The sequence below is a fragment of the Pelodiscus sinensis genome, chromosome 2, assembly GCF_052426305.1.
Source record: "Pelodiscus sinensis isolate ZL-2025 chromosome 2, ASM5242630v1, whole genome shotgun sequence".
NCBI classification, from domain to species: domain Eukaryota; kingdom Metazoa; phylum Chordata; order Testudines; family Trionychidae; genus Pelodiscus; species Pelodiscus sinensis.
The window spans coordinates 21,342,582-21,370,254 of NC_143053.1; the positions used below are offsets into that span (position 1 = coordinate 21,342,582).

At 40.4% G+C, this 27,673-nt stretch overlaps 1 protein-coding gene across 1 annotated transcript in view; it reads right to left on the bottom strand.

The window, feature by feature from the left end:
* Nucleotides 1-27,673, bottom strand: part of FAM91A1 (family with sequence similarity 91 member A1) — a 61,090-nt gene that overhangs the window by 15,748 nt on the left and 17,669 nt on the right. Inside the window, exons 8-22 of the mRNA XM_075920161.2 lie at nt 24,244-24,306; nt 23,353-23,459; nt 22,980-23,018; nt 22,726-22,838; nt 21,609-21,727; nt 21,016-21,128; nt 20,697-20,783; nt 19,683-19,812; nt 11,440-11,588; nt 9,971-10,105; nt 7,324-7,437; nt 5,695-5,767; nt 4,025-4,174; nt 2,971-3,078; nt 316-439 (exon numbers count right to left, since the gene is read on the bottom strand). Of these exons, the coding sequence (XP_075776276.1) occupies nt 316-439; nt 2,971-3,078; nt 4,025-4,174; nt 5,695-5,767; nt 7,324-7,437; nt 9,971-10,105; nt 11,440-11,588; nt 19,683-19,812; nt 20,697-20,783; nt 21,016-21,128; nt 21,609-21,727; nt 22,726-22,838; nt 22,980-23,018; nt 23,353-23,459; nt 24,244-24,306 (1,624 nt within the window). The remainder of the gene's footprint in view (nt 1-315; nt 440-2,970; nt 3,079-4,024; nt 4,175-5,694; nt 5,768-7,323; nt 7,438-9,970; nt 10,106-11,439; nt 11,589-19,682; nt 19,813-20,696; nt 20,784-21,015; nt 21,129-21,608; nt 21,728-22,725; nt 22,839-22,979; nt 23,019-23,352; nt 23,460-24,243; nt 24,307-27,673) is intronic.

The following is a 27,673-nucleotide window of genomic DNA, read 5'->3' on the forward strand; positions in this document are numbered from 1 at the left end:
TCCTTCCCCACCATCTTGGAGCTTCTTCAGCTGTTCTCAGTACACCAGAAGTTCTGGGAGGGGAGGGAAGAAATCAGTCAGTCAGGCCACTAGCAGGTAAGAGGTGCAGGGCAGATTGAGAAAGTCTGATTGCTGTTGAGTGCTCAGCAACCACTAATTTTTCCCCTGTGAGTGCTCCATTCCCAGAGCACCTACAGAGTCAGCACCCTATGCTTACAATGTACCAACACAATTCTATAGTTTCGACTTTAATTACTGCATTGCCAAAGCATAGATAAATTCTACACATAATGGTGGTGGCAGAAGAAAGCTCACCTTTCTTTCCTACATAGTCCATGGGCAGCAATTTTTCTGCAGACTTTCCTGTTTAATTCAGAACTGAAGAGCGGAATTCCAAAACATAATTCCAGGGGAACCCATTCAAGTTCTGTTGTGGGTACTACAAGATGTGAATACAAGATATGGAAAAGTTTACTGAAAAGAACAGAAAATTCAACCTGAAAATTTGATCCCCAGATCAGTTCGCTCTAGAAAAATAAAAATAGAGTCAGCAGTTAATCTGTACCAAAAGATTCCTACCTCCCATTCTTTCTAAAACGTGCACAAATATTTAGCAGACAGAACAACTTCAAATGAAACTACCAATTTTAAGCAAAAAGAAAATTTGTAGAGATCCACATTAAAACATGTCAACAGTGTTTGATCTCTGCATCAGTGTGTCAAATATAGCATTTTTAAAAATGTGTACTATTTCCTTAAAAGACTGCTCTAGAGGAGACATTAAACACTCAATACAAGCGCTGCCTCGAGTGGCAAAGTTCTGGCCATGCCCCAGGAGTCTCGTGCTACTGGCAGATATTAGCCTCAGACTCGCTGTGGTCCTATACACAACTGCTTTCTCTTTACAGGAGGCAGGGTCCATACCTTAGTGAACCATACTCATCACAGGTTAGTCCATGGTTTTGGGGTGAAAACCACTTGATAGTCCTGGTCTCCCTACTTGGGATAGGCTCTGTGTTGGCATTGGAGGGGGAGATTGGGGGGGGGAACCTGGGCCTGCCCACTACTCTGGGATCCAGCCCAGAGACCTTAAAGTAGCAGCAGCAGCTGCAGCAGTCAAGGTTGTTTTTACTTCTGACTTAGCAGCTTTTTCTCTGGCCCATTTCCCCAAACAATCCCTCCAAAATGTCTTCCTCTTGTACTGGATAACCAGCTCTCAGCTCACACAACTTCTTGCTCTTCCCTTTCTCCTTCCAGTCCGTCAATCTTTGTCTTCCCCCTCTCCTTACCTAGGAGAGGCCTTTTAAAGCAACTCCACTGGCTGTAATTGGCTGCAGGTATTGAGTGATTTGCCTGAGAGAGTAATCTAGTTAATTAGCCCTAGGTGTTTTCCTGCCTTCATTTTTATTGCAGCAGCCTCTAGTAGTTTACTCTGGAAAGAGAAAACCACTTATCCAGTGCCCTGTATACCTACCTTCCACCAGAGTGTGGCAGGCTACTGAATTATGTCTGTCACATTAGGTACTGTGATAAGAGATGGGCCTGAAACAAAAAGTCCATGTAGCACAGGCCTGAGGCCTGGCTAACAAAGGTCAAAACTTTGCTAATATAAAGCAAAGCTAAGATGTGAGCAAGAGGCAGGCCCCTGCTCACAGAACTCGTCATGAACAGGGCTGAGTGTGTAAAACACTAATTGGTAATAGGCCTGGGTGTAGAACAGTAATTGGTACTAGTCATAAGTTGAATGCACATTCTCAAAAGATGGTAGCAACACCTTGTTAAAAAGGACCTTGGTATCCACATTAGGGATGTTAGAAGTCAGTTAATTTAATAATTTAAATTAATAATACATGGTTACTCGGTTCCTGCATTGGGGGGGACAGGGCTGGGAGCCAAAAGCAAACTCCCAGGGAGCCCCCTGCTACCTTGTACTGCTGCTTCTGTATCGGAGGCAGCAGCGTGGGGTGGCAGCAGACCCCAACCATGGAGAGTCCAAGCTTCCAGCATACAGAAGCTGCTTTGGCATCCCATGGCAGCAGTGATCCCTGTATCAGAGGAAGCAGCACGGGGTGGCAGTCAGTTCCCCTGTGTGCTCTTCATTTAAAACTTGGACCGGGGGGAAGGAGGGCTGTGTTGCGGGACCGTTAATTCCATTCATCTGAATAAGTGGGTTGTGTCCACAAAAGCTCATGATACCATCTACAATTTTTATTAGTCTCTAATGTATTGCAGGACTATTCATTGTTTTGTTTTGTTTTTTAATTCAGTTACAGACTAACATGGCTACTGCTCTGAAACTGATTAACAGTCACTTATCAGTTAATTGGTTACCTGGATAACTGCTAACATCTCTAACCCACACTCCCTACAGATAACAGCGATATACCTACTCAGGTTCAGGAAAGCGTCAAAAATGACAGCAGAATGGACAGAAAAGTTCTAATCATACCACAACATACAAGGCGATGGGTAACGTCAGAAGGTGGCATCCTGACACATCAGGAGTCATGTGTAATTTGTTTGTATTTGTATAAAAGTGGTATTTTGGAGGGCTGTCTTTGTCCAGTCTAGGGGGCAATGGGACCTCCTAATGACTAAGCTGGCCCATTGTCAGGGAGTACACGCGTGTAGTGGTTCATAAGAGTCTACTGACAACTATTACTGAACTTTGTTTGACAATTAACTGGGCCAGGTGCCTTCAATCCTTATCTGATTTTGTGGTCTTTGAGGGCTCTCTTGGTGTCTGCTGTGTGGATTGCTTGCAAAAAAGTCAACACAACACACAGAATTGAGCACTCACACACTGTCAAATGGTTATCATTATTGACGGAGAAGACCTGTCAGGACTCCACACCAGTGAATCCTGACTACTACAGGTACTTTAATACTAGATTAGTGATTAGACAGAAAAATCTAAGGAAGATTTTATCTTGCATAAAAAAAAACCACAGGTCATTTATGAGACCTTACCTTCAGGGCTTTGCTTAGATGCAGAATCCAGAGGTGTCTCTTCAATAACAATTTCAAATGATTCTGTGCTCCCATTTACATCAGACGCTGATGCCAATTCAAGTTCACCTAAATTAAGATAATTACTTAATGTTTAACTGGATAGTATTAGCTTAGTTACCTCCTGATGTACAGACTATATAAGTTTTACTCATATGTGATGTACTAATAACTGAACAAAGTACCTCTGAAACTATTTGCTTAATGACAGTAATCCAGATGCCTGGTATAAAGTAGTAAAGAGAAATGCAAGGTTCCTACTTTGATCGGGTGTAAGGAATTTCTAAGGATCCTACTGTTTTTATTTAAATACAGTTTTGTTTTCAAAATAAAATCTTAAAACTGTCAGCTATTTAATGTTTTATTTTGTACTTTTTAAAATATTCTACAACTGTGGTGCCCAACCAGTTCAAATATACAGTAAAACTCCAATAGTCCGGCATCCAATAGTCCAGCTCACCCAATAGTCTGGCATCAAAATGGCAAGAGCCTAGTGAGTGAGCTTCGGCAAAAAATGAGTCACAAGGTAACAGCGGCAGCAGGGGAACTGAGCAAAAAGGGTAAAAAAGGCTTTAAAAACCTAAAACATTACAGTATACTGTATACAGTACGTACAATAAAAAGAGTTAAGAACACTTTATATACAGTATATAAAATGTATACTATATATATATATATATATATATATATATATATATATATATATATATATATATATATATAAAAAACCAGCTTATAGTACCTCCTGATAGTCCGGCATATCTGATAATCCGGCACCACCTAGGTCCCATAAGTTCCGGATTATCCGAAGTCTTCTGTAATAGCTATTATAGTGGATACTGCTAGAGTGAACTAGCTACACTCAACAGGCCAAATTAACATGCTAACCGCTAGCCATGTGGTTGACACCACAGATTTACACAATACATTTATACCCCTTGCTTTTTTGTTTAAAAGAGAATATATGAATTCAAACACATTGGCCACCAAAGAAAAATAGTTTTCACTGACTAACCTTTTTCATCAGAAGCATCGCTCAGCTTTCTGTTCGTGTGTTGACAGAAAGGATTCAACATGGTAACATAGCCACAAAAGTGCTGCAAATCCACTTTGTCGATTAACATTCTCAAAGCTTTATGAACACCCATATTCACACGAGAGAAGTCTAACAGAGAAAAAAGTGCACAAGTTTGCCTTTACCACCTTCTTGCAGTGATGTTGAGTCACCACAGCACTACCATAGTTAATATTCAGGAAGTCTGGGATAGACTTCTGATGGCTTGGAAGTTCATTTAGGCATGTGGCAATTTCCCTACCCTCTCTAACTCCTAAATTCATATATATGGTATGAAAACTTAAGTGTATGGTTTCTCCCACATTTCAAAAACAATATAGTACCCTATGATACAGTAGCAAAGGGGGAGGGGGAGGAAGAGGATGCAAGAATTAGTGGGAGCCATTGTCCCACACCTTCAGCTAAATGGCAGAATGCAGCAATTTTTGCCCTGGATCTTACTAATGTCCATCTGAATATTCCACAGTACTTTGTCCCAAAGTTCAGTTTGAGGTACATTACTAAGCATAAAATAGTCCTGCAGTGCTCCCAGGTTGAGGAACTACTGGGTTTTGACATCTAGCTGATGCCAGAAGAAGGGTGTGGGAATGAGAAAGAAATGTCTAGTTTTGAGCTCAAGACTTTTCACCCAAGGATCGAGGTGAAAGGAAGTGGACCACTCTGCCAAAGACCAACAGAAGAAGTAGTCAATGTAGGAAACAGCTCGTTGTAAACCTAAACAAGCAAACTGGATTTAGACTTAGCTCAGGAAACTGGTTGATGGCATATGCTCATTTGTATTTTGTCTAGCAACTGTTTATAGTTTCAAATGTTAAATCGCAAGGCTAAGACTTTGTATACAGAGCGCTCAGCTAGGAAGTACATGACTTCTGCATCAACTTCCTCTGCACTATCTTTAATCTTCAAAATTGACTAAGACAAACTTAAGAAACCCTACACAATCAGCAAATTTCTACCTCATTAAAAGCAGCTATAATTGCGCAGACCTTGAAAGTGAAGATCAGGAAATTTTAAAATCAACATCATTAACATGAAAGGTTTTTTTAAACGGTGTCTAATTTTTTATTTTCATTTTTACAGAAGTGCTCCAGGGAAATCATCAAGATAGCTTAGCTGAATGCACCACTGAGAGCTCATCTGTTGCTCAAATGTTTTCAGCTGGCAGTATTCTGTACGTATCAGACCAGTGATGAGCTTTGTGCAAGGACTTGAAGGAGAATCAAATAAATGTACAAGTTTTTTACTTTACGTGCAATATGAAGAGTAGCACGGAGGTGCATATAGAAGCAGTGATGGGGAAACATAAGACAGTGTTTTCCCAGTTAGTTTATGAAGGGAAAGAGAGAGGACCAGTAAATTAATTGGAAGTTAGGGTAATAGTTTTCCTCTTGCATCACTCTATTTTCCTCTGTATTTACAGCGTTCTTTGGACACAATGTAAGGATCCCTTCATTTTTCTCTTTTAACTATAATCAATAGCTAGTAACATTGGAGTCCTCTGCTATTTGAAAATGGATATTAATATATTAAGTTCAGCCTCACCATAATACAAAATAATATTACAATAGCACTGAAATCTTTGGTGAAGAATTCACATTAAAAACAGTTACCTCCTTGCTGCTCTGCTTCATCAAATGGGAAAGGTATATGCACAGTTTCCCCCATTCCATGCATGCCATGTCCCTGAACACAAAGAGATTAAGATCAAGGAAAGAAATCCACATATACTACTAGAGCTTATACTGATTATTTAGTTCTACTTGTGCTCTTTTGTTTAAGAAGGGCTGGGTAACACTAATGTAACAAACAAGCGGACCAGATAAGACACTTACATACTGAAGATTCTAATTAGTAATTTTAAATAAATATCCATGTAAGCAACTCAAAGTTAAAAATGTAGAAAAGAGGAACAGTTAGCTTTGTGTTTTACTAAATCATAGCTACAAAGTCTTGAGGCATTATCAGTTTCAAAATCGTGAAATAATGCTAGCTTCATTTTGACAGCATCAGCAAACTTTTCACAATAAAACATGGGGCTGCTTCAACACCTGCTACATATCTAGTTCCTGTGCTTGTGTCTCTTATATGCCTCTCCTGATATCTGAACAGCCTACTTGTATCTACCTTATCAAATCCCATCTTACCTGAAAACCCTTTTTCTTTGTTAAAGTTGTTTAATTTACCCTCCTTTCCAGAATCAATAAATGTCTCAGAGGAATTAGCCATGTTAGTCTGAAACTTTAAAAACAATGAGCAATCCTGTGGCATCCGAGGCTATGTCTATGCTACCAGGTTACTTTGAAATAAATCCCCAAATAACGATTTTGTAATAAGCTTATTTCTCTTCACAAGCAGGAAACAAAAACTCAGGCTTGGTAGTGTGGAAGCTTACCTTGTTATTTTGAAATAAGGGGAATTATTTCAAAATACCTCCCCAGTATAGACATGCCCTTAGAGAATAATATATTAAAGCATGAGTTTTCATTGATAAAATCCACTTCATCAGATGAGCTGGAGTGGAAATTACGGAATCCAAAGGGGGTAGGGTGGAGTTGTGTGTGTGGGTGAGGGTATAGGGGTGGGTGTCTTTTGCAGGCTGAGGACAGTGGATTGCGTGTTGTGTCCTGGATGGAAACTAGAGGCACGCTGTTATATATATATATCCTGGATTCTGTAATTTCCACTCCAACTCACCTGAGGATGTAGTTTTTATCCATGAAACCTCATCATGATCCAATATATTTGTTAGTCTCTAAGGTGCCACAGGACTGCTCATTATTTTTAGAGTCAATAAATATTGCAAAGAGTTTGAGATACAGTTTGTAGGAAAAATCAGTTGTACGTGAGTACAAAAATATCCTAAAAGTTAAAACAAAATTAGACTAAGATACAATCATTATATGATCAGAAAGAAATCACTGCAAACCAATGCAGCTACAAAGCATAATTGTGATGCATCACATAATTGATACTACAATACATGGACTATGTTTTAATCTAGATAGTTGTATATGAATCACAACAGTGGGTTTGGTTCAATATTTTAGTGACACTGTAAAATAAACTACCTACACAATCAAGCTAGTAAAAGTTTTTCTAAGTTCAAATTTTTAGAAAACATGGAACGTTTTGAAAAGTCAATTTTCCCCCCTTTTCACTCAACCCCCTCCACTACACATTACATACAAGAAATAATTTATTAGAAATTAAGATCATTATATCATATTCATATATAATACCTGTATTAGAACAGCAGAATGTGTTAAAGCATCATTCAACATTGTCAATACGTTCGAAGTTGGAACTATGCCTGGGTCGTGACCCCAAGATGTTATTAGTAAGCGATCATAACCCTAAAAGAATACAAAATAAAAGGAAGTAGTAACTGATTACCCACATATATAAAAATGAAAAGCAAAATCATTAGATCAACAGTGAGGTGTTATAATTAGGATATTATTGCAAGGATTTTCAGTAATGTACCATTTTACTTTGTGTCAGGTCACTTTTATGTTGATGCTCCTGCTTGTGATGGAAGCAAAAATTTGAGGTTGGGCATATCTGAACGTGCTAGTTTAAATAGGATGTGTGTGTCACAAGTCCTTGCCACAACGTGTGCAGATGCCACAATGTTCTTTGAGAAAGGGAGATGAAAATGTTCCCGTATAAATTTGAAAGATAAAAGTATGTGATGAGAGAAACTTTAAACCTCTCAGCAGGATTCAGAATGAGAATGGTGACTAATCATGGAGGAGTGCATCTTCAGAGAAAAATAATGACATGGAAGCAGTTTCCTCTTCTCTAAAGATTCAGAAATGAGGCTTTTCATAACTGAAGATTAAGTCATCCTCGGAATGTCTCCTGAGACAAAGCATATATTTCAAACAAGATGATACTGCAACAACAAGTAGTGGAAACTAGGTATGTAAGCGAGTAGTCGAATATACAATTAACCGATAAACCTAGGCTTATCGGTTAATCTTCTCGACTACTCGTATTTCCCCCCCTTGCTGCCTCTGGTACAGCGGCAGCAAGTGTGAGGGAAGCAGGAGCTGGTTCCCCTAGCACTGGCTTGGCGGTGCTGCCTGCTCCCCCCGCATGCTGCTGCCTCCAATAGAGGCAGCAGTGTGGGGGCGGGGTGGAGCAAGGGAGACTCGCCACAGACAAAGGCTGCTCCCCATCCTAGGGAGCAGCCTCTGTCCATTGTTGCAGGCAGAGGCTGCTTCTCAGCAGCAGTCCCTATCCATGGGAGGTCCCAGCTCCCCCAGATAGAGACTGCTGCAGCCTCTGTCCATGGGGAGCTGGGACCACCTGTCCACCCCCCGTAGATGGGGATGCTGCTGGAGCAGCCTCTGTCTGCAGTGGGCCCAGGCTTGATATAAATAGAGGCTGCTCCATGGGAGCTGGAACCGCCCCCCCATAGACAGGGACTACTGCCACTCCCACGCTGCTTCTTCTGTATCAGGAAGGGAGCTGGTTTTCAAACTGGGTCTGCTCGTGGACTGGCTCTCACCTGGCACCTACAGAGGTAACTGCACAGAGTGACAAGGGGCACTTGGGAGTGGAGTTGGGAGTGCACTGACTGATAACTCCTGCCCCCTCCGCCCTCCACTCCAGGACTATTGAATAGTCAAGTAACCACGAAGATTTCATGTGATTACTTGACTATTCAATTAACCAATACATTTAACATCCTTAGTGGAATGAGATTTTTGCCTGGCAATAGAAAAATTATGTTCAGAGGGCTAAAATTCCTCAAGAAAAAAGTGTATTGCCATAGAATCTGGGACTATTTGATACAGTGAAAGTCCTGTGTCATGAAACCAATAATCTGATTCCATAAGGAAATTTACAAGATGATTTGCAAGACAGCTACATATTTTAAAAAGATAAACAAAAAATCCACACCAAGCATTCACTAAATATTGAAGCTCTGGGTTAGGCCTCACACCTACAATCAAAATCCAGGTTGCTAGCATTATAGAACCTTTTTGTAGACTAGAAATGACCACTTACCTGTTCTTTTACTACTTTGTTTCTGAGAAATGACTACCCCCCCATGCCAACTTTAAAATAAAAAATAGGAACAGAAAACGAGCAAGACAGAGCAAAACAAGATGTCAATTATTTTCATTCCTGGGGCCTAGCTCTGTTCCTTCACAAGCTTGGTTTTTTAAATGGTTAATGCACTTTGGGAAGGGAGACATGAAGACTATATAGTCCTGTTCCTCATTTTAAATTGATATTTGAGCAGGACAAACAGCATTTCAGTATCAAATCAGTCAGAAGATGTTATAATGGTAGTCTAGCAAGCCTGCTCAGGCCATTGCAATTACCACTATGAGGATTGTGTGAAGGTGAGGAGAAGAAGAAAGCCGTATGTAACAGACATTTTTAAACTTAACACTTTTGTCATGGACAAAATGGTAGGAGAACACTGCCATACCTCCCTTGAGTCAATTCAAAGCAGGATGAACACAGTCATCATAATTGCAGAAGAGATCTCCACGAGCTTCAGAAAATCTCTTTGCTAGGATCTGAACAGTTACCAAAATAAAGGCGATGGTCTTAAACATATTCTCAAACTTTGAGAGGGGGTGGATGTGAGAGTGAGAGAGAGAGGCACACAGAGATTTTTATTGTGTTTGATTTGGAAAAAGAGAAAAGATCAGATTCCCTTATGTACAAGTACTTGCACTCTGGAGTAGAAGCCTCATATTTCTGAGCAAAGACATCCTTGCTCCTCGTAATTTTTCTGCTAGAAAGCAAGGGAAAGTAACATCAAGTTTGCTGCAATGGATACAAACAGCAACGGAGGCAATGAACAGTCCCCTCTTTAGGAGAAATATTCAGATTCCATTTTTAAAAAGCAGCATATAAACATACCTGGAAAATGTCCGGAAGTTTTCTAAGCCTTGTTCCTTTAGACAGCAATAGGGATGGTGGTCCTTGACCAGTAATATGGTAAATATACAATTTGAACCAAACTGAGCTAACTTCTGGTATAGCTGGTCCAATATGCTGAAGAATGATTGAAAAAATTAAAAAGCATCATATGAATTGCTACTATTAAAAGTACAAATACAGGTCCAGAAAAAATGAAGAACTTTGCTATTTTAGTAGAGTTTGGTATATTTAAACAGTAACCTTTATAAGCAGATGGGCCTGACTTAATGGCTAGTAGCTGCAACATCTCACTGTTAAATGGAGAATCAAGTTTTAAACTTCAAACTCAGCTATCCCTTAGTTCATTTGATACAACAGAAGATATGAAGGACATTCCTGTTTGTAGGCTAGATTTGTTAAAGTTTACTATAGGTACAATATATTCACAGCTACTGGAAACTTGCTCAAACAATGTGGTAAACAAGCTGATTGTTATGTATAATTTGGTTACCAAATTGTTTACATTACTTTCCCTTATAATTTATATTACATGTATACAGTATGTTTTGCTATTCTAACTTTCACTGCAGAGGTTTGATTTGTGAAGCTAAGTAGTACACTAAGTAAATAAATGGAGGAAGGAAGACATAATAGCTTCACAGAGAATCATGTAATGCATTTTCTTATATTTTTGAAAGCTGATCACCCTTCTGAAATTAAGCCTATGACATCACTTCTATCACAGCCTTGTAAATCCATCTTAATTAATTTACAAATCAGGGTTGTTTCATATATTTATTTTTAATGAAAGTTTGAAAACAGATGAGAGTCTTCCTATGTCCTCCCCACACTTAGTTCTTCAAGAACCCACAAGGAGACAAGCTCCTGCTTTAGGTAACATTGACAGAATGTATCATGTGAGGGCAAGTCAACATTTAAAATACTGTAGCACTTTAATGGAGAAGCTCTAAGCCAAGAGTTCTCAAACTATGGGGGTGAGTCTCCTGGGGTAGGTCTCCCAAGGGAAGTGAAGAAATGCATTATGGGGGACAAAACCATGGGGCTTTAATTATTAAGCGAGTTCTTGCCATCAGCCACAGGTAGATGGGGCTCATGCAGAAGGGCTGTGCACACTTGGGAAGTGGGGACGGAGGGTACAGATGGAACAGGTAGTGCTACTTTAAGGAATAAATTAAGGGCTTTATTACACTACTCGTATTGTGATGGCACGATACCTTAGATGTTTTACTCAATATGAGCATGGAGTGGTAAAGTGGTTTCTAAATTAGTACTACTTCTGGAAGATGCAATATATCTATTTTATTTCCTGGCATTTATATAGTCAACATTCTAATGAAGCTACTTCTTATTAAAAAGATCCTAAAAAAATGCCTTTACATTAAAAAAAAATCTTCAACAATGAAGCACATCATCACAGACTCAGGACTCCTTTCAAAGTGTATGCTCACCTGTGGAGTGCAGCTGCTGATGGGCCGAATTTCATTGGTGAGTGGTGCCATGGAGACAAGTAGGGTATAGTTTTTGTTTAGAACTCTACTGCAGGTGGCAGGATCCAAGCCAAGTAAACTCTCACATCGTAAGAGATCCAAAGGAAAACCTACATTAATAACATTGAGTCACTTTGAATACAGCTAGAAAAGGAACATATACAACCAAAAGAGCACAAGACAGGAAACAGACAATCTTAGATTTTTCTATTCCTTCATGCTCATACCTCAATAATTAGATTTAAACAGTATTTTTCAGTACTAATAATAATTGGCAGCTTTAACATTACAATACCATTTTTAGTGAATCCATCAATAGCAACAGAACTAGCTCCAAGAGAATGAAATTCAGTGAGTGACGAGATAACCCCTTCATTCTTGAATTTGTGGTACCTTTTATAAAACTATTAGTAACTGAAAACTAAGGAAGGTTTAACAGAGGAAACCAGGAAACTCAGTCAAAACTCCATCCTTCAAATGCTCTTGTATGCCTGGGGTTTTATGGAGTGGTGTATTAGTTGTACAGGTTGCATCAGGATTCTCTGGTCTGGCAACATCCATGGTCCGGCAAGACCTCGGATGTTCCATGATCAGAGAGTCTTAGCACACTACAGGGAGGTGGGGGCCCAGGAGCCAGCGTGTGGCTCAGCTGGGCTGCAAAGGGGAGCAGGGAGACAGCAAGGGGCTCACTTGGGCTGGGGATGGGCTGGGAGCTGGCATGTGACTCAGCTGGGCTGGAGGGGGAGCCAGGAAGCCCAGAGAGGTAGTGGTGGGGGGAGGCTGAAATAACCTTTGGTGGTCCAGAAAATCCTTCATCTGGGACCAGTCAGGTCCAAAGGGAGCCGGACTAGGGACGTCCAACCTGTAGCACAATCATAACCATATGCTTATCCCTAACCACAATAAACTACAGATGAAATTTCAAACTTACAGTGTCTTTTGATTGCAGAAATTATTCTGGGGTTCAACATTTATTGTACCACTTATTTCTAAATCAAATTTGCTCACTTTACAAGTAAAAAGATGGTCTGCCATCTTGAAAGCCATGCTGTGCTCCAAGTTGTACATCACTACCAGCAACAATTCCAACAACATATAAACCAAAAAAGAAAAAAAGAAAGAAAGAAAAAAGTCTTTTCATGAGATGTGTTGGTTCTTCATGCTGAAAGTAGAAGAGCCTTGTCAGTCACTAAAGAGATGCCCTATCCTGCTTTTCAGAGCTGAGCTTTTAACATCAAATAGCTTGGCTTTTGACTGTTTAAGCTAATTCATTAACTTAACTGGGATTCAAGACTACATTCTAGGACATGTTTTATAACCATTAAAATATAAAGTTAAATTGTCACCTAACTCTGCTTACTCAGGAGCAAAATCATAGGCCAGAGAAAATGGAATAGATAAAAAGCTAGCTGCTAGTTGCTTTTTACTCAATGGCATGGAGGTGGCCAATGCCAATGTTTTGGCCAGCAAAGGATTGTGTCTAGCACCTGGAATGCTTCCCGGATTCAAGACAACCCTTACATACTGATGTACTACTACAGAGCAGTATTTAAAATTTATGCCTGAACTTGGTCTCTGACAGAGGATCGTAACTTACACCTCACTATGTATTTGACCATACGAAGACGACCTCCCTATTCAGGCCAGGTCTACGTTGCAGGAGTGAAGGTTGGTTTAAAGTATGCCACTCCAGCTACATAAATAATGTAACTGGAGTCAGCATACCTTAAGCTGAGCTTGGCACTGTCTCCACAGTGGGAGGTCAATGGGAGAAATGCTCCCATTGACTTCCCTTAATCCTCACAACAGTACAGATGCCAACAGGGATACCCTCAGCATTCAATTTAGTGTGTCTTTACTAGACCTGATAAATCAAATCCTGGAAGATCGAGCGCCAGAGCATCAATCCTCTGGTAAATTGGAGGCTTAGCCTCAGTGAGTTAAAAAAATTCAATATTAAAGAAAAATGGTTACCTGTTCTTCAAGGTGTGAGTACAGACATGTATTCCACTCAGGTATGAGTGCATGTGCACTACACCAAAACCAGAGACCCTGGTCTAGCTGTCCCTATAGGGGTAGCTCCTGCCCTACAATTTAAGGGCTGTGCCATGCCAATCTCCCTCAGTTCCATCCCATTGAATTTCAAGAGCAGAGACTCTGACACAGGGAGGATGGGTTGTGAAATGCAAGTCTGAAATACATCTTAAAGAACAGTTACAGAACCGGTAAGTAGCCATTTTTTATTTCGGTGGTTGTATGTGTATTCCACTCAGGCAACTCACAATCAGTATTTAGATTTGGGACTTTGAATCTATTTGAATAATGATTGTAGCACTGCCTTTGCAAATTTTGCATCTGACAGCGATGCTGCGGTAACTAAATGATGACTGGTAAAAGTATACATAGAGCCCCATTTCACAGTCCAACAAAATGTCCAATATTGAAACACTGTTGAAAAATGTGACTGATGTCACTGGGGCTCTCAACAATCGAGCCTGGAAAGTCTGTGGGGATGCAGACTGAGACACCCCATAAGCTGTGGCTCTTGTTGGCATGTTTCCATCTACAAATCACAGAAGGAACTGCAGCCTATTATGTGAATGATTTGTAACTTCTCATGTGACTCAACAGTCCAATCAAAGATTTGCATTTTCTTTGGCAGTTATTGCGAACTAGCTAATTAGACCGTCATAAGACGGGATTTTCAGGTCTCCGTCTCCCCCCCTTCCTTCTCCTCGTCTCTCTCAGCTCTCCTCCCCCTCCTGCCTCTCACTCAAGGGACCGCAGAGCCCAAACGGCCTGGAGCCGCTGTAATGTCGTACATCACCGCCATGCCCCCCTTCGCCTCCCACCGTGGCACTTGGCTGACTTCTGCGCCGCTCAGCCGGGCCGCCATGGGGGAGCAAGCGGAGCAAGTGGCGGTTGGGCTCCCCCATGGCAGCCCAGCCATGTACATCACTGCCCCGCCCCCTTCCCGCCGTGGCGCTCGGCTGACTGGAGAGTGTGGGGCCCAAACGGCGACTTGCGCCCCTTGCTCCCCCACGGCGGCCCAGCTGAGCGGTGCAGAAATCAGCCGAGTGCCACGGTGGGAGGCGAAGGGGGGCAGGGCAGTGACATTCACAGCCAGGGGGTGGGGCATGGAGCAGCTGTCACACCGCACGTCACCGCCCCACCTCCCTTCCCCTCGCGCCGTGGCGCTCAGCTGATTTCTGCGCCGCTCAGCTGGGCCACCGCGGGGGAGCAAACGTCCGTGAGGGCTCCCCCGCGGCGGCCCGGCTGAGCGGTGCAGAAGTCAGCCGAGCGCCACAGCAGGAGGCGAAGGAGGGCGGGGCGGGTGACGTACATGGCCAGGCCCCACCCCCTGGCCATGTACATCACTGCCCCGCCCTCTTCCCCATCCGCCGTGGTGCTCGGCTGACTTCTGCACCGCTCAGCCGGGCCGCCGTGGGGGAGCAAGCGGCGCAAGTGGCCATTTGGGCCCCGTGCTCCCGATACAGCACAGGCCGCCCAAAGGGAACAGCCAGGATTTCAGGCAACAGCACCACTCAGAGGGAACAGCCAGAATTTCAGCATTACAGACTCACAGACACTGGGCTACTATATATATATGATGTATGCCTTTTGTTTGGGACTGCTTGCAAGCTCTTTTTTCTACAAGCTGTAGGAGATGTTTCTGTCATGGACACCCCGATGGAGACTATGGCACCACTTGTCATGAGATTGTCACACTTGGTAAATTTGCATAAATGAAGCAGAACTATTACCTCTAGAAACATTAAGAACACATCCTGTCTGGAACACAAGAAGCCAACAGAAAGCATCAAAGTGAAATTTCAACATGTAAAAACCAAGTTATAGCAAGCCTATCAGAAGCTGTGCAAATCTGAACTGGATCAAGTTCTGTGAAGAGCTACAGAGAGCATTAGATACAGGAAACCTCAAAGTCATGGATGGCAGCCTGAAGAAAGCTGTAAGTCCTATTGTCAACAGCACAGCAGTAAAATCATTAGAGATAAGAATAAGCAATTTTCCCATTGAGTTGAAAACTATTCAGGGCTCCATGCACAAGAAAGAAACATCACCAGTGAATCATGGGATCAAATACCAACTCTACAGATCATGCCAGAGCTAGATGTAGAGCCACTGTAGAAGAGCTAAGCACAGCCACTGATTTGCCACCAAGTGGCAAGAGTCCTAGAAAATATGCCATCCCAGTGGGGAAATCTTCAAGTGTGGGAAAGAGGCTGTTACTATCTCTGGGGAAGGATATCCCTGGAGCGTGAGCTTAATGAACCCCCAAAGTCACCAGAAGGGAGCCACCCGCATGGAATGAACAAACATCACACCTTGTCTGAGACCCAATATTCAGGTTGTATTGGCACCAAGATAAAAACAAAAGTAGTCAGCACCCTGAGGACTGGCCAGGACATCACAGTCCCATTTGGTACCAACCCTGAAGACAGCACAAAAGTCAGTGTCAGTAAGCTGTACCTGAGTCAGCTTCAGTGCCAAAGATGGCAATGGTGCCAATGTACTACTCAGTACTGATAAGAAGGCAGTGCTCAATTGTCCACTGTGAGCATCAGGCAATGCTGACAACTGGGACATGTTTGTCATCACACCAGGCAGTGGTGTCTGGGCTACTGAATACTCTTGAGCAATTAGAGAAGCAGGAACAGAGAGAGGCAACGCAAGTCTGATGCTACCTATACTCTAATGGCACAGAAACAGTTGAACTGATGCTGCCTGGATAACAGATAGCCCAGCTCCATCTCACATACCTGAAGGAGCCCAGTCTGCAGTCCTCCTGGACGAGAAGAATGACAGCTCTGAAGTAGCTGCAGTCCATTTTATGAGACCTTTTTCTCAGAGGACCTAAGGAAGAACAATGACCTGTCTTCCTCCTAGAAGAGGCAGTAGAGTCTGGCTGAGGAACTTCAGCTTGCTCCAGCTCCGAAGCTGTCTGAGAAGCTGAATAACCTGTAGGAGTCCCTTATGCCAAAGTGGGCTTCGTGGTCTGTTCTAAAAAGTATTGCTTAAGACTCAAATCCCTTGCCATCAGAGTTCTTTTCTTGAGACTCACTGATGGAGCACCTTTCCCTAATGTACCTCTCTCCTACACACAATACACACTACTGGGAATAGCCACCCCTCACAATGGACAGTGTTTGAATTCGAATGAAGACATCCCATCACTATGACAAGTTAATCTAACTCACATTAGGGGCACCATTAACTATAACAAAAACCCAAACAATGGAGCTAAGAAACAATGTTATGGAAAGAGCACATGAAGCACTTCAACTGTAGTTATGGGTAGTGAGAAGGAATGTCAGGCTGTTGTGTCCCTTAAATAGCCGGAGGATAGGCTAAAAACCACTGGATGCAAGCTCTGTCTCTCTGGGTATAAGGCTAGGTTCTCTGGCTTCAGAATGTGAGCTACACACTAGGGATGTTAAATATTGGTTAACTGAATAGTTGAGTAACCTCATGAATTCTTATTATGTCTCTATAGTCTATAAACTATTATGCTATAGTCTCCAGGGGTGGGACCAGCAGCCTATGTGCTCTGGCCTCACTACCGAGGAGCCTGTACCAGAGGCAGCAATGCAGGGGGGTCAGGTGGGAACTGGTCCAGGAGCGGAGCCAGTTTAAAAAAAAACAGTTCCCCTTACCGACTGGATGCCTGTCCCCCTGTGTTGCTTCCTCTGCTAAAGAGGCAGCAGCGTGGGGTGGCAGCAGTCCCTGTCTAAGGGGGGTCTGGGCTGCCTGCCCACCAAGCTTCTAATAAAATTTTAAATGCAGAGCCGCAGCAGGGGTAGGTCCCGGACCTGTCGTAAAACAGGACTGAGCCGGGCTTCTGGCTAAAAAACTGACTGGGAAGGGAGTGGAGAAGTGGAGAGGGAAATGCATGCAGTGTATAGCATTAACCTATAAACTTTTGCTTATAGGTTAATCGACTACACTATTATATCCCTACTGCACACACACACATGAGTGGAATACACATCTAAAAACACTCAAAGAAGTAAACATCTGCTACCAACACATATTACACTTTTTCTATTATCTGCTGTTATACTGCAGTATAAAAGACACCTAGGCCAAACACTTTTCCCAGGTATTTTGGTGTAAATCTGTTGAAATACCATTGATATAAGACAAAGCAGTACTTGATTCACTTGCTTCCAAACAATTTTCCCTATAGAACAGAGTAATACAGCTGAATCAGAGTGGGTAAAAATTGATAATTAATAAAAAAAATTAAATCAATAAAATTCTAAATATCTCATTTATAAATAACAGTTACAATTAAATCTCATCACAAACATGCTACACATACACTTAGTGTCTCACAAAAATGAATTAATGGCTCTAGTCTGTCTAGCCTAATTACCAGCTCTTGCTTCTTGAAAGTTCTGGGCTTTCAACTTCTGTTTCTCAGCAGACTAAAAAGTAATATGTTCAAAGAAAGACAAACTGGATAAGTTTGTTCTGTGATTATGTGATGGTGGACCTTCAACCAAACATGGCAAAGGCGTTAGTTAAGACATAATATATAGGAAAGGACAGAGGCAGCATAGAAAGGAACAAAGGAACAATGGAAAGGAAAAACAAAAAGAACATTATTCAGCACAGACACCATACTATATTTCTACCACACTTGTCACATAAAAACTGACATAGCTTCTGTTCTTAAGACACACCTTTTCAGGGAATATTTTGAAGAAATTTATTCTCTGGGTAAAAAGGAAAACATGTCAAATGTAAGCAGTACAAGATGATGCAATGCTTAGCTGCAAGAATGAATCATCATAAGCAAAACGGCTTACTGGGAGAAAATTATGTGAATGAAAATGGGGATATGACTAAGTGGATCAACTTAAATCATTCACTTTGCAATGTATTATTCTTGAAGACTCTTTCTATGCCTTTTAGTATAAGTGTGATTTGACAAGTAAATTCCCAAGCTGTTTGCTGTTTTGGATGTTGCTAGAAAAAAAGTGTATCTTAGCTAATTCTTATGGTTTAATTAGTTAACTGGGTTTAGAATCTGTTATTCAAGAATACAATACAGAAAGATGCAGTAAGAGAAATCCAGAATTGCCAGTTGTCACTGAGTGTCATTTTCTTATTTTATATTACATGCCCCTTATTCTGGAACTTCATAGCCACAGACCATAATAGTGATTCCATACGTCTATTCCCTATTTTACTTCAGCATAATTCAGCTTTTCCAAGGAAACTCAGTTCTATACTTGTTTTCTCAAAAAAACAGAATGGCTAATGAAGTTAGTGGCACTTACTCCAAATTAAGTGCACTCTTAGCACAATTTTATCTTTTCCGGAAATTTGATTTAAATCAATTATTTTTTTGATTGCTTAAATTGTGATTTAAATCAATGATTTAAACTGCCTTGATTTAAATCAATCCAGCCTAAGCTAAATATGATTAGGCCATTAGAAGGGAGAATCATAAATAGTATGATTTTCCCTTCTAATGGCCTAATCCTATAAAGGTGCTGGGCACCTAAATTTCCCAAATATGTTTAGTATGGGAAATGCTTAGCACCTTGAAGGATCCATGCCCTTACCTGTTAAAACAAAAATCAACCTTACTAATAGATTTAGACATCACAGAATTGTAATTCGGGGATACATTCCAGGTCTATGGAGATAACTGAACTTAAAGTTTTGTGGTTTCATCTTGATGGATTTTTTCAGGGAAGCATGTTTAAATTTGTTTCCAAGGGAGAGGGATTTTTACAGGCATAAAGAGCAACTGGGCATTTAGCTTGTGAGCGAGGGGTGGGGACAATGGGAGTTGTGCCTAGCTCCTCTTTGTGCCTTTGAAATAGCTCTACTTAGGAATATTTCTGCATGACTAAATGCACACTCTTATTCTCTTCAAATATGTGAGGTTTGGAACCGGCTCCCTCCCATGCCAGCCCAGTTTGTCCTTGGTCTTGCAGCGAAATCAAGCTAGTGCTCTGAACACTAGTCTAATGCCATGTAAGTAACTGATTTGTGGCAAGGAAGCACAAAACAGGAAGCAGTGGACTGAAAGGCCCTATTTCAGGAAAGCACCCCATTAAAAAAGGGCACCTAATGAGAAAACTCTTATTTAAAGAAAATACTTGATATATAAACAAACAATGCCAACAGACTGGACAATTTTTCCAAAACAGTAACTTTCACTGTACCATTTGGTTGCTCAGGTTGTGCAGCTTGTGCCACTAGGTCCTTGTTATGCCTCAAAAACAGTATTGTGTTTCTCAGAGTTAGTGCATGATCAAAATATCTCTGGGCCTCCCCTTCACCTGTGCTTTGAACCTAAACAAAAAATATGAACATGTACATTTTCTGTAAATTCGTTTCACAAATAGTTACATTAATACGTTATTACAAACATTCTATAGTCAGCTGGAAAAGCTTGTCAAATACTGTAATGTATGCATGTAACAGACATAATACTGATGAAGAAGAGGAATCAAAAAAATTAAATCAAACAGCTTCACTTATAGTGTATCATCATTGTTCAACATAAATTACCACTTAAGGGCCTTCTGGGAAAGAATGCCATAATAAAGGTAGAGCTATCATAGCAATTACAGGAAAAAAAAAAATCTACAAATGTTCAACCTTATAGTCATCCTAAGGAATTGATTTGTTTAGTTAGATATAAGTTCTAAACATTTTAAAGGTTTAAAAGAATTAAATTAAAAAAAAAAGAAAAAAAAAAGGTCTGGCAAGTTGTGGTCTGCAAATTCCAATTTTTAATGGTAAAGTTTTCAAAAGTCTATGCACGTTTAGATACCCAAATCCAGAACATAAAAAGCCAATGCTAGCACACAAGTTAATGTGTATGCACTCGTGTATCTATAAATGCATGCAAAATAGGGCTTATTAGGTTCAGTGTATTTGAGTATCTTCACTTGGTGACTTTTTTTAGGGCCACATTATCGGAAGTTCATGTATAAAAGTATAGTCACTATGAGAACAGATATATAAGGCAGTCACCATTTTAACGGGACATAAACTGAGGATAGCATATTCCCCACTCAGCTGTTCCGACAAATATTATTACGCACAAAAAAGTAATAAGGCTCCAAAAAGTAAAGTACATGATCAAACACACACATTAAATACTGATACTGTAAAACATAACCCATATAAAACATGTTAAGCTCTGAAAAGCTTTATACTGTGAGGGTTACCTTTTCAAGTTCCACAAGAAAACTATCCAGAGACTCATCTGACAATTTTCCAACTTCAAACATAGTTACTGCATGACTTTTCAAGTTCTGCAAGGATATAATCCAAATATAGTGTATATAAGATTTTTTTCTCAGATTCTTATCACTGAGAGTGGGAGATTTAACATACATGTTTTATAAAGTAACAGAATTTGCTTAAACAAATTACCATTAAAACTGCTAAACAATTGCCACAAAAGGTACTAATATCATTAGAGATGCCACGTACTAGAAGACAAAATAGTTTCTACACATTGACAAATTGAACAATCTGACATACTGGTGAAAGATTCCCCATCATTAGAAAGGCAGTGAGAGTTGAATCAAACAGAAAGGCAATACGCTTTGTGTGTCCACTAGACAGATTCAAGCTGCTCACGCTGGCTGTGTCAGCTAATAAAACAAAGAAAGAATTTGTTAAATAAAATAAATAAGATTACTATAAAAACATTTTCTTTAAGCAAGACTTAAAATCGTAAAACTAGATCTATGTATGAACTAAACAAATAAATAACACACCCACTGTACCATACTGAGTCTTATAAACATGTCCTTTACCACTATCACAACACTATGTAACACTTATCCAATTAAAAATTTAATATTGTGGTAATTTTATTTCCATTTAGGAAGAATTCTACTAACATTCATAATGCAGATTGATTAAAACAACTCTTTTTTGAGGTGGGGAGATATAACTTAAAAATAAAAAAGGGGAAAAAACTCAAATATTTGATGTTAAGTATTTATACAATACACCTCCCGCCTCCTCCATATATGATGTTATAACTATAAGTAATTATTATGTATGTGTCAAGGCATTTTATAAACAACCAATTGATTCTAATATATCAATTCAATATGGGTACTAACCTGGGTCATCTTGACTATTTGTGTCAGTATCTGTAGCTGATGAACAAGCTTCCTGTACAGGACTCCTGTTTTCCCCACTGTCCCACGCAAGCAACATCTTTTGAGGATCCAAAGTACTCCTATTAAGATAAAGTCTGTGTCTATTATCACCATAGCCCCATGGCAGTAGTTCTGCATGCTAATCTCATGATATCTAATGCTTGCTCACTGACAGATTATGAAAACCACTGTAAATACTATCCAAGCCAGATCAAACATTTCACACTAAGGGTATGTCTACACTACCCCGCTAGTTCGAACTAGCGGGGTAATGTATGCATACCGCACTTGCTAATGAAGCCCGGGATTTGAATTTCCCGGGCTTCATTAGCATAAGCGGGGAGCTGCCATTTTTAAATCCCCGCTGCTTCGAACCCCGTGTAGCGCGGCTACACGGGGCTCGAACTAGGTAGTTCGGACTAGGGTGAAACGAGGAGTAACGGTAGTTCGGAATAGGCACCCTAGTCCGAACTACCTAGTTCGAGCCCCGTGTAGCCGCGCTACACGGGGTTCGAAGCAGCGGGGATTTAAAAATGGCGGCTCCCCGCTTATGCTAATGAAGCCCGGGAAATTCAAATCCCGGGCTTCATTAGCAAGTGCGGTATGCATACATTACCCCGCTAGTTCGAACTAGCGGGGTAGTGTAGACATACCCCCCCATAGTAAGTATATTTATTGATCCAGCTTCTGCCCTCAAACTAGCCTGTAGTCAGAGATTTACAATCTTCAACTGATTTACAATCTTCAGTCTTCAAGACCCAACAGGATTGCCAGAGCACCCAAGTACACAGTCTGATTTAAAACCAGAAAGTACTCTAAGCCAAAATGTCAATTTTATAGTAATATTTGAAGCACTTGTCAATGAATGTTACCACCAATAATATATACCCAAGAGCTACATGTGCGTTATCTTCATTTTATATATTGAAAATGAAGAAAAATAATTAAGTTATTACTAAGACCACAAAGGGAATATCAGTGCCAGAATCAAGGGTGAAACTTAGTATGTCCTACCTGGCAGCTCAGTTGTCAAAACTATATTTTTCAAATATCTCAAGAAACATGGCAAGATACTTACTTTAGTCTATTTATAGAAGGGATGTTCCTCCATGATGAATGAAGATTTTCCAGATTCATTACTTGGCCTTTTTTGTGGGCAAAACCCAATCGACAATACATGGACACAGCATTCTGAAGAAACAAAGATATCAATAAAAGACTGCTAAGTGTCATAATGTAGTTTTAGCATCTATTTAAGAAGGCGTGTAGTAAAACATTGGAGGTTTTTTACTTTAGACAATTAGATGCTGTGGATATAGTGTTCAGACATACCTTCACCAATGATAAATCTATTTCTAGAACATTTGCAAGCTGAAAAATAGGAAAAGATATGAGACAAAATAAAAATAGTTAATAAGTGATTCCTGTGTTATTGCTATGCACTACTCTTTTTGCCAAGGAAAAGGTAGTACCACTTACAGAGGGGGAAATGTTATCTGCTTTTCTATTTTTTTTTTAAACTTAGCTACTAGCACATTCAGTAAAGCACAGACTCATCTCTGGAAAGCTACACACGCAGCAGTATGGTTGTGCAGGTAGACACTGACAACAGGAAAAACATTTATTGGTAATTCACAAGCCTGTTTCCTGGTCCTTCCAGTTTCCCCCGCCACCCTGATGCAGAAACAAGCTAAGCATTACTAACCTCTGCCACATTAGTATGTTCATCTATTGAAACAAATATCTTGTAGAGAAGAGTTTCAAAGTAATCACCTTGCAGTCTGTTCATTACAAAACCTTCAAGTGGAGGCACTGGAAAGAAGAATTATTTTATTACTATTGTTTAAGAACTTAAAGTTTTCAGAATATTTTGATTGCTTAAAAGTTAGGTTATGTTTAAAAAAAGTCTTCTAACAAACTTTATTCTAGGTCAGACTGTGAGGTAATTTACAATATTTTCCCTCCAAGTTCAAATTTAGTCATTGAGCTTCTTTGGTGTCTTTCCAATTCTATACACCTTCCAAAATTTAACTCAGCTAGAAAACTTAAATCATTCTATGAAATATTTACACTCAACAATTGTCTAAATCACAAGTTTTCCTGTTGATATATTCTCCCACAACAGCTAAAGCCATTCTGTCCAGCCATATTGTAAGACCCCACTTAAGTCAACTTGCAGTCAACAACCCATCACCTGTAAAAAAATATTAAACCACTCCAAAGCCACTTAAACACAATTAAAGCCTGTCCTTGAAATTCCATCCAAAATATGTGGGGAGCTAGTGCAGCACTCAAAAAATAGTAATTGCTTTCTGCATGTTGTATAAATTATTCATTGGGCAGCCACATGGTGGAGCCAGCTTTCAAACTAGTTCCTCTCACATACTGGCTCCTATGGAGCTACCTACCCCCCGGTCTGCTCCCTCTGTAACAGTGGTTACACATTTACAAATGAAGACCCCATTTCATATTTCTATGAAAGACTTTTTTACACTAGGGATGTTAACAATCAGCACTCAAAAAAATGAAACCAAGTTTTCAGGAATCAATCTCTTCCCAAGAAAACATAGCTAGTACTTCTAAAACATGCACTCACCTGCTATACAACTGTCATCAGATATTGGTACATCAAGGTAAATAAATCCTTTATTATATAAACCTTTAAAAATAAAAAGATATATTTACTCAAGTATTAATGATATTAGTAGCTACACTTTTACATCCATTCAGGAAGTTTTATCCTCTCCCATGCCTTGCCCCAGAATTATATATAATTACACAGCTATGCACAGACCCAGAACAATAACTAGACATTACATTAAAGCAAAATCCTAAATTATTCACAGCACAAAGATAAGGTACAATTTGACTGGCAACAATATATTCACTTCAGAAACAGGGATCAGGATAGTAATAGGGTACGGGAAAAAGGGTGATCAAAAATTAAAGGCAACTATGTTTATTGCAGAGATACAGGATATATCTAAACCACGGTTAATCTGGATTCTGAGTTTTAGTTTTTACCCTCTACCATCCACATAGAAAGACCTCTGACTCAGGTTTACCTTGCTAGGCATTTGTGTTGGAGTCTGAGCTCTAGTTTTAATTGGACAGGAACCCACAGTTAAGATACAGACTTAAGTCACTCAAGTGTGGATAGCCCCCCCAAGCCTTCCCACAAGCCACCCTCACCTGAAGGACAGACAAGTTCTCTCACAAATAACTAGGAAACAATCCTAGAGTGTATCAGCTCAGAGAACCAATGTGCATCTAGGGATGGTCTAGACAGTACTGGGTCCTGCCATGAGGGCAGGGGACTGGACTTGATGACCTCTCGAGGTCCCTTCCAGTCCTAGTATTCTATGATTCTATGAATATACATGGGAACACTGAAATAGTGAGGACACGGTAATAAGGGTAAAGCTTTGTAATAGGGATACTTGCACTAGGACTAAGATGAACTGAGTAGTCAACGTGGGTGCCAATCACCCACATAATTGTGCAGCATGAACATAGCTATGGAGAGGGAGTTCAACGAGCAAGCCCCAGAGAGCACATTTCAACATAACAACCTAAGAGACCTGGCTGTTACTTTAAGAATTTTATCATGAGCTAATAAAGCACAAACATTGCTCAGCAAGTGAATTAGGTGTCTGTTTATCTCTGATCCTTGATCAGAGAGCTCATCTATTCCCAATTCAGTATAGCAGAAAGGACACAATGAGCACTTAAATAAAAATACATATATATTTAAAAGTAACTCCTTATTCTGGTGTCCAAGCATTTTATTTAGCCCAGGATAGGACATTTGAGGATAGCTACCTCAAAAGTTACCACCTCCAAAAAGGAAAATAAGAAACAGTAGAAATTTTCACAAGTAAATTGCCAGGCCAACAGGCAACCAGGCAAGCAAGCTTGATAAGGCAGTTTTAGTACTATAAGGATTTGAGTTACAGCTGTACATAATATTTTAGAAATACAGCTTAAACAGAATTCAGACTGGAATCCTGTTTTATGGTAGGAACTGCATTGCCTTTGAAAAAATAAAGATACACACTATACATTATGGACTTCATCAGCGATGGGCAAAGTAGGCTAGTATGTGGGTGCATAAGTGGCCCTCCATCTCAGGCTGTGTCCAGACTCAGGGTTTTTTTCGAAAAAAGTAGCCTTTTTTCGAAAAAACCTCACCTGCGTCTAGACTGTAGCCGCGTTCTTTCGAAATTAAATCGAAAGAACGCAGCTTTTCTTTCGGTGGCGGTAAACCTCAATTTACAAGGAAGAACGCCTTCTTTCGAAAGTTCCTCTTTCGAAAGAAGGCGTTCTTGAATGTAAATAGGGCTTCTTCGAAAGAGAGCATCCAGACTCACTGGATGCTTTCTTTCGAAAAAGCAAGCCACTTTTTCGAAAGTTCAACGTGCAGTCTAGACGCTCTCTTTCGAAAGAGGCTCTTTTGAAAGTATCTTTCGAAAGAGCGCCTTTCGAAAGAGGCTTGCAGTCTAGACATAGCCTCAGTGGGCTGCAAGATTGTTGCAACCAAGACACTTAGAATTTGGGGGGAGAGTGCCAATTGAATTTGGGGGGAGGGTGCCAATTGAACTGCAGCAGCACTTTGATTGGATGCAGAGAGAACACATGCCTCTCACAGTTAACATTGTATGCAATCAGCACACATCTCACTTCACATGTCCTTGCTCTATATGCATGTCTCTTTAATAATACTGGTAAGAAAAGAAAAAAACAACGTGAATGGAAACCAGCAGAATCTGGCAACCCTATGCATGGGCAACAGTCAACAAAATGTCTCGCAGGTCACACACAGAACTCCCAATGGCCTGCATGTGGCCCCTGGGCTGCAAGTTGCCCACTGGTGAGCTACACACTGATAAGTCTGCACAGAGTAGGTAGCAACCCAGACAGGCTGATAAGCATGTATAATACAAGGTAGCCTTTGTCATAGGCCAGGAAGATGCATGGTAAGCTGAACAACTCAAAGTGGGGTGATTTTATTGCTTTTTCCAGGCATTATGTTCATTGCTGGTGCAAGTTCTCACTTGCTGTGTATGGCAGCTTACACACAACAGATCTGAGGCTATCCAAACCTCTCACATAAAAGTCCACATTTTCCACCCACAAAAAAGGGCAGAATCCAATGTTAGGCACACTGCTGTTTGCACACTGAGTCTGCATCCTTTTCTTTCCTCAAGCACAGGCAGTACTTCACCCTAAATATCTCGAAGGATCGCTGTCAAGCATTTTCACAGTTTTTTGGAGTTTTGTGTTTCTGAAACCCTCTACTGTTCTTGCATCCATTCAAAAGCTTAAATTAATCTCCCACTCTTTCTACAAATAGGTTTTGTCCTGTTCCATTTAACAAACATTGAACTTTTTCCTGCTCTTCTTATGGGGCGGAATACACAGTATAGAACAGTTTTATTTGCTATCTTATTTGCCATCAGCAACATCAGTGCCACCAATGGATTATGTACAGACAACTCAGAGAAAAACAACTAACAGAGTTAGTCACATTACGCTCCCTCTGCTGAACATAATGACTAGATTCAAAATATGTTTTCTATGAAAAAAAAAATGGACAGACACACAGTTTCTCAGCCTGAAATTGGTAGATCTTTGGGAAATCAGTATAAGATTGTCCCAACTAGATCATGATATTCTTAAAAGGGGCCCACATTTGCTATTTGATACTGCTCTTCAGAACAGAATCAATTACTATTTTAAATGCTCTCCTCTCGCCAAATAGTATACATTTGATGAGTAACAGTAAATTGAAACAATGTGTCTCTCTCATTTGGGTCAATAGAACCCTGAATTCTATACACGCATAAGTACAGTAAAACTCCAATAGTACGGCATCCGATAGTCCGGCACTCCTGATAGTCCGGCATCAAAATGGCAAGAACCTAGTGAGTGAGCTTTGGCAAAAAAAGAGAGTCACAAGGTAACAGCGGCAGCAGCTGAACTGAGCAAAAAGGGTAAAAAAGGCTTAAAAAAACTAAAACATTACA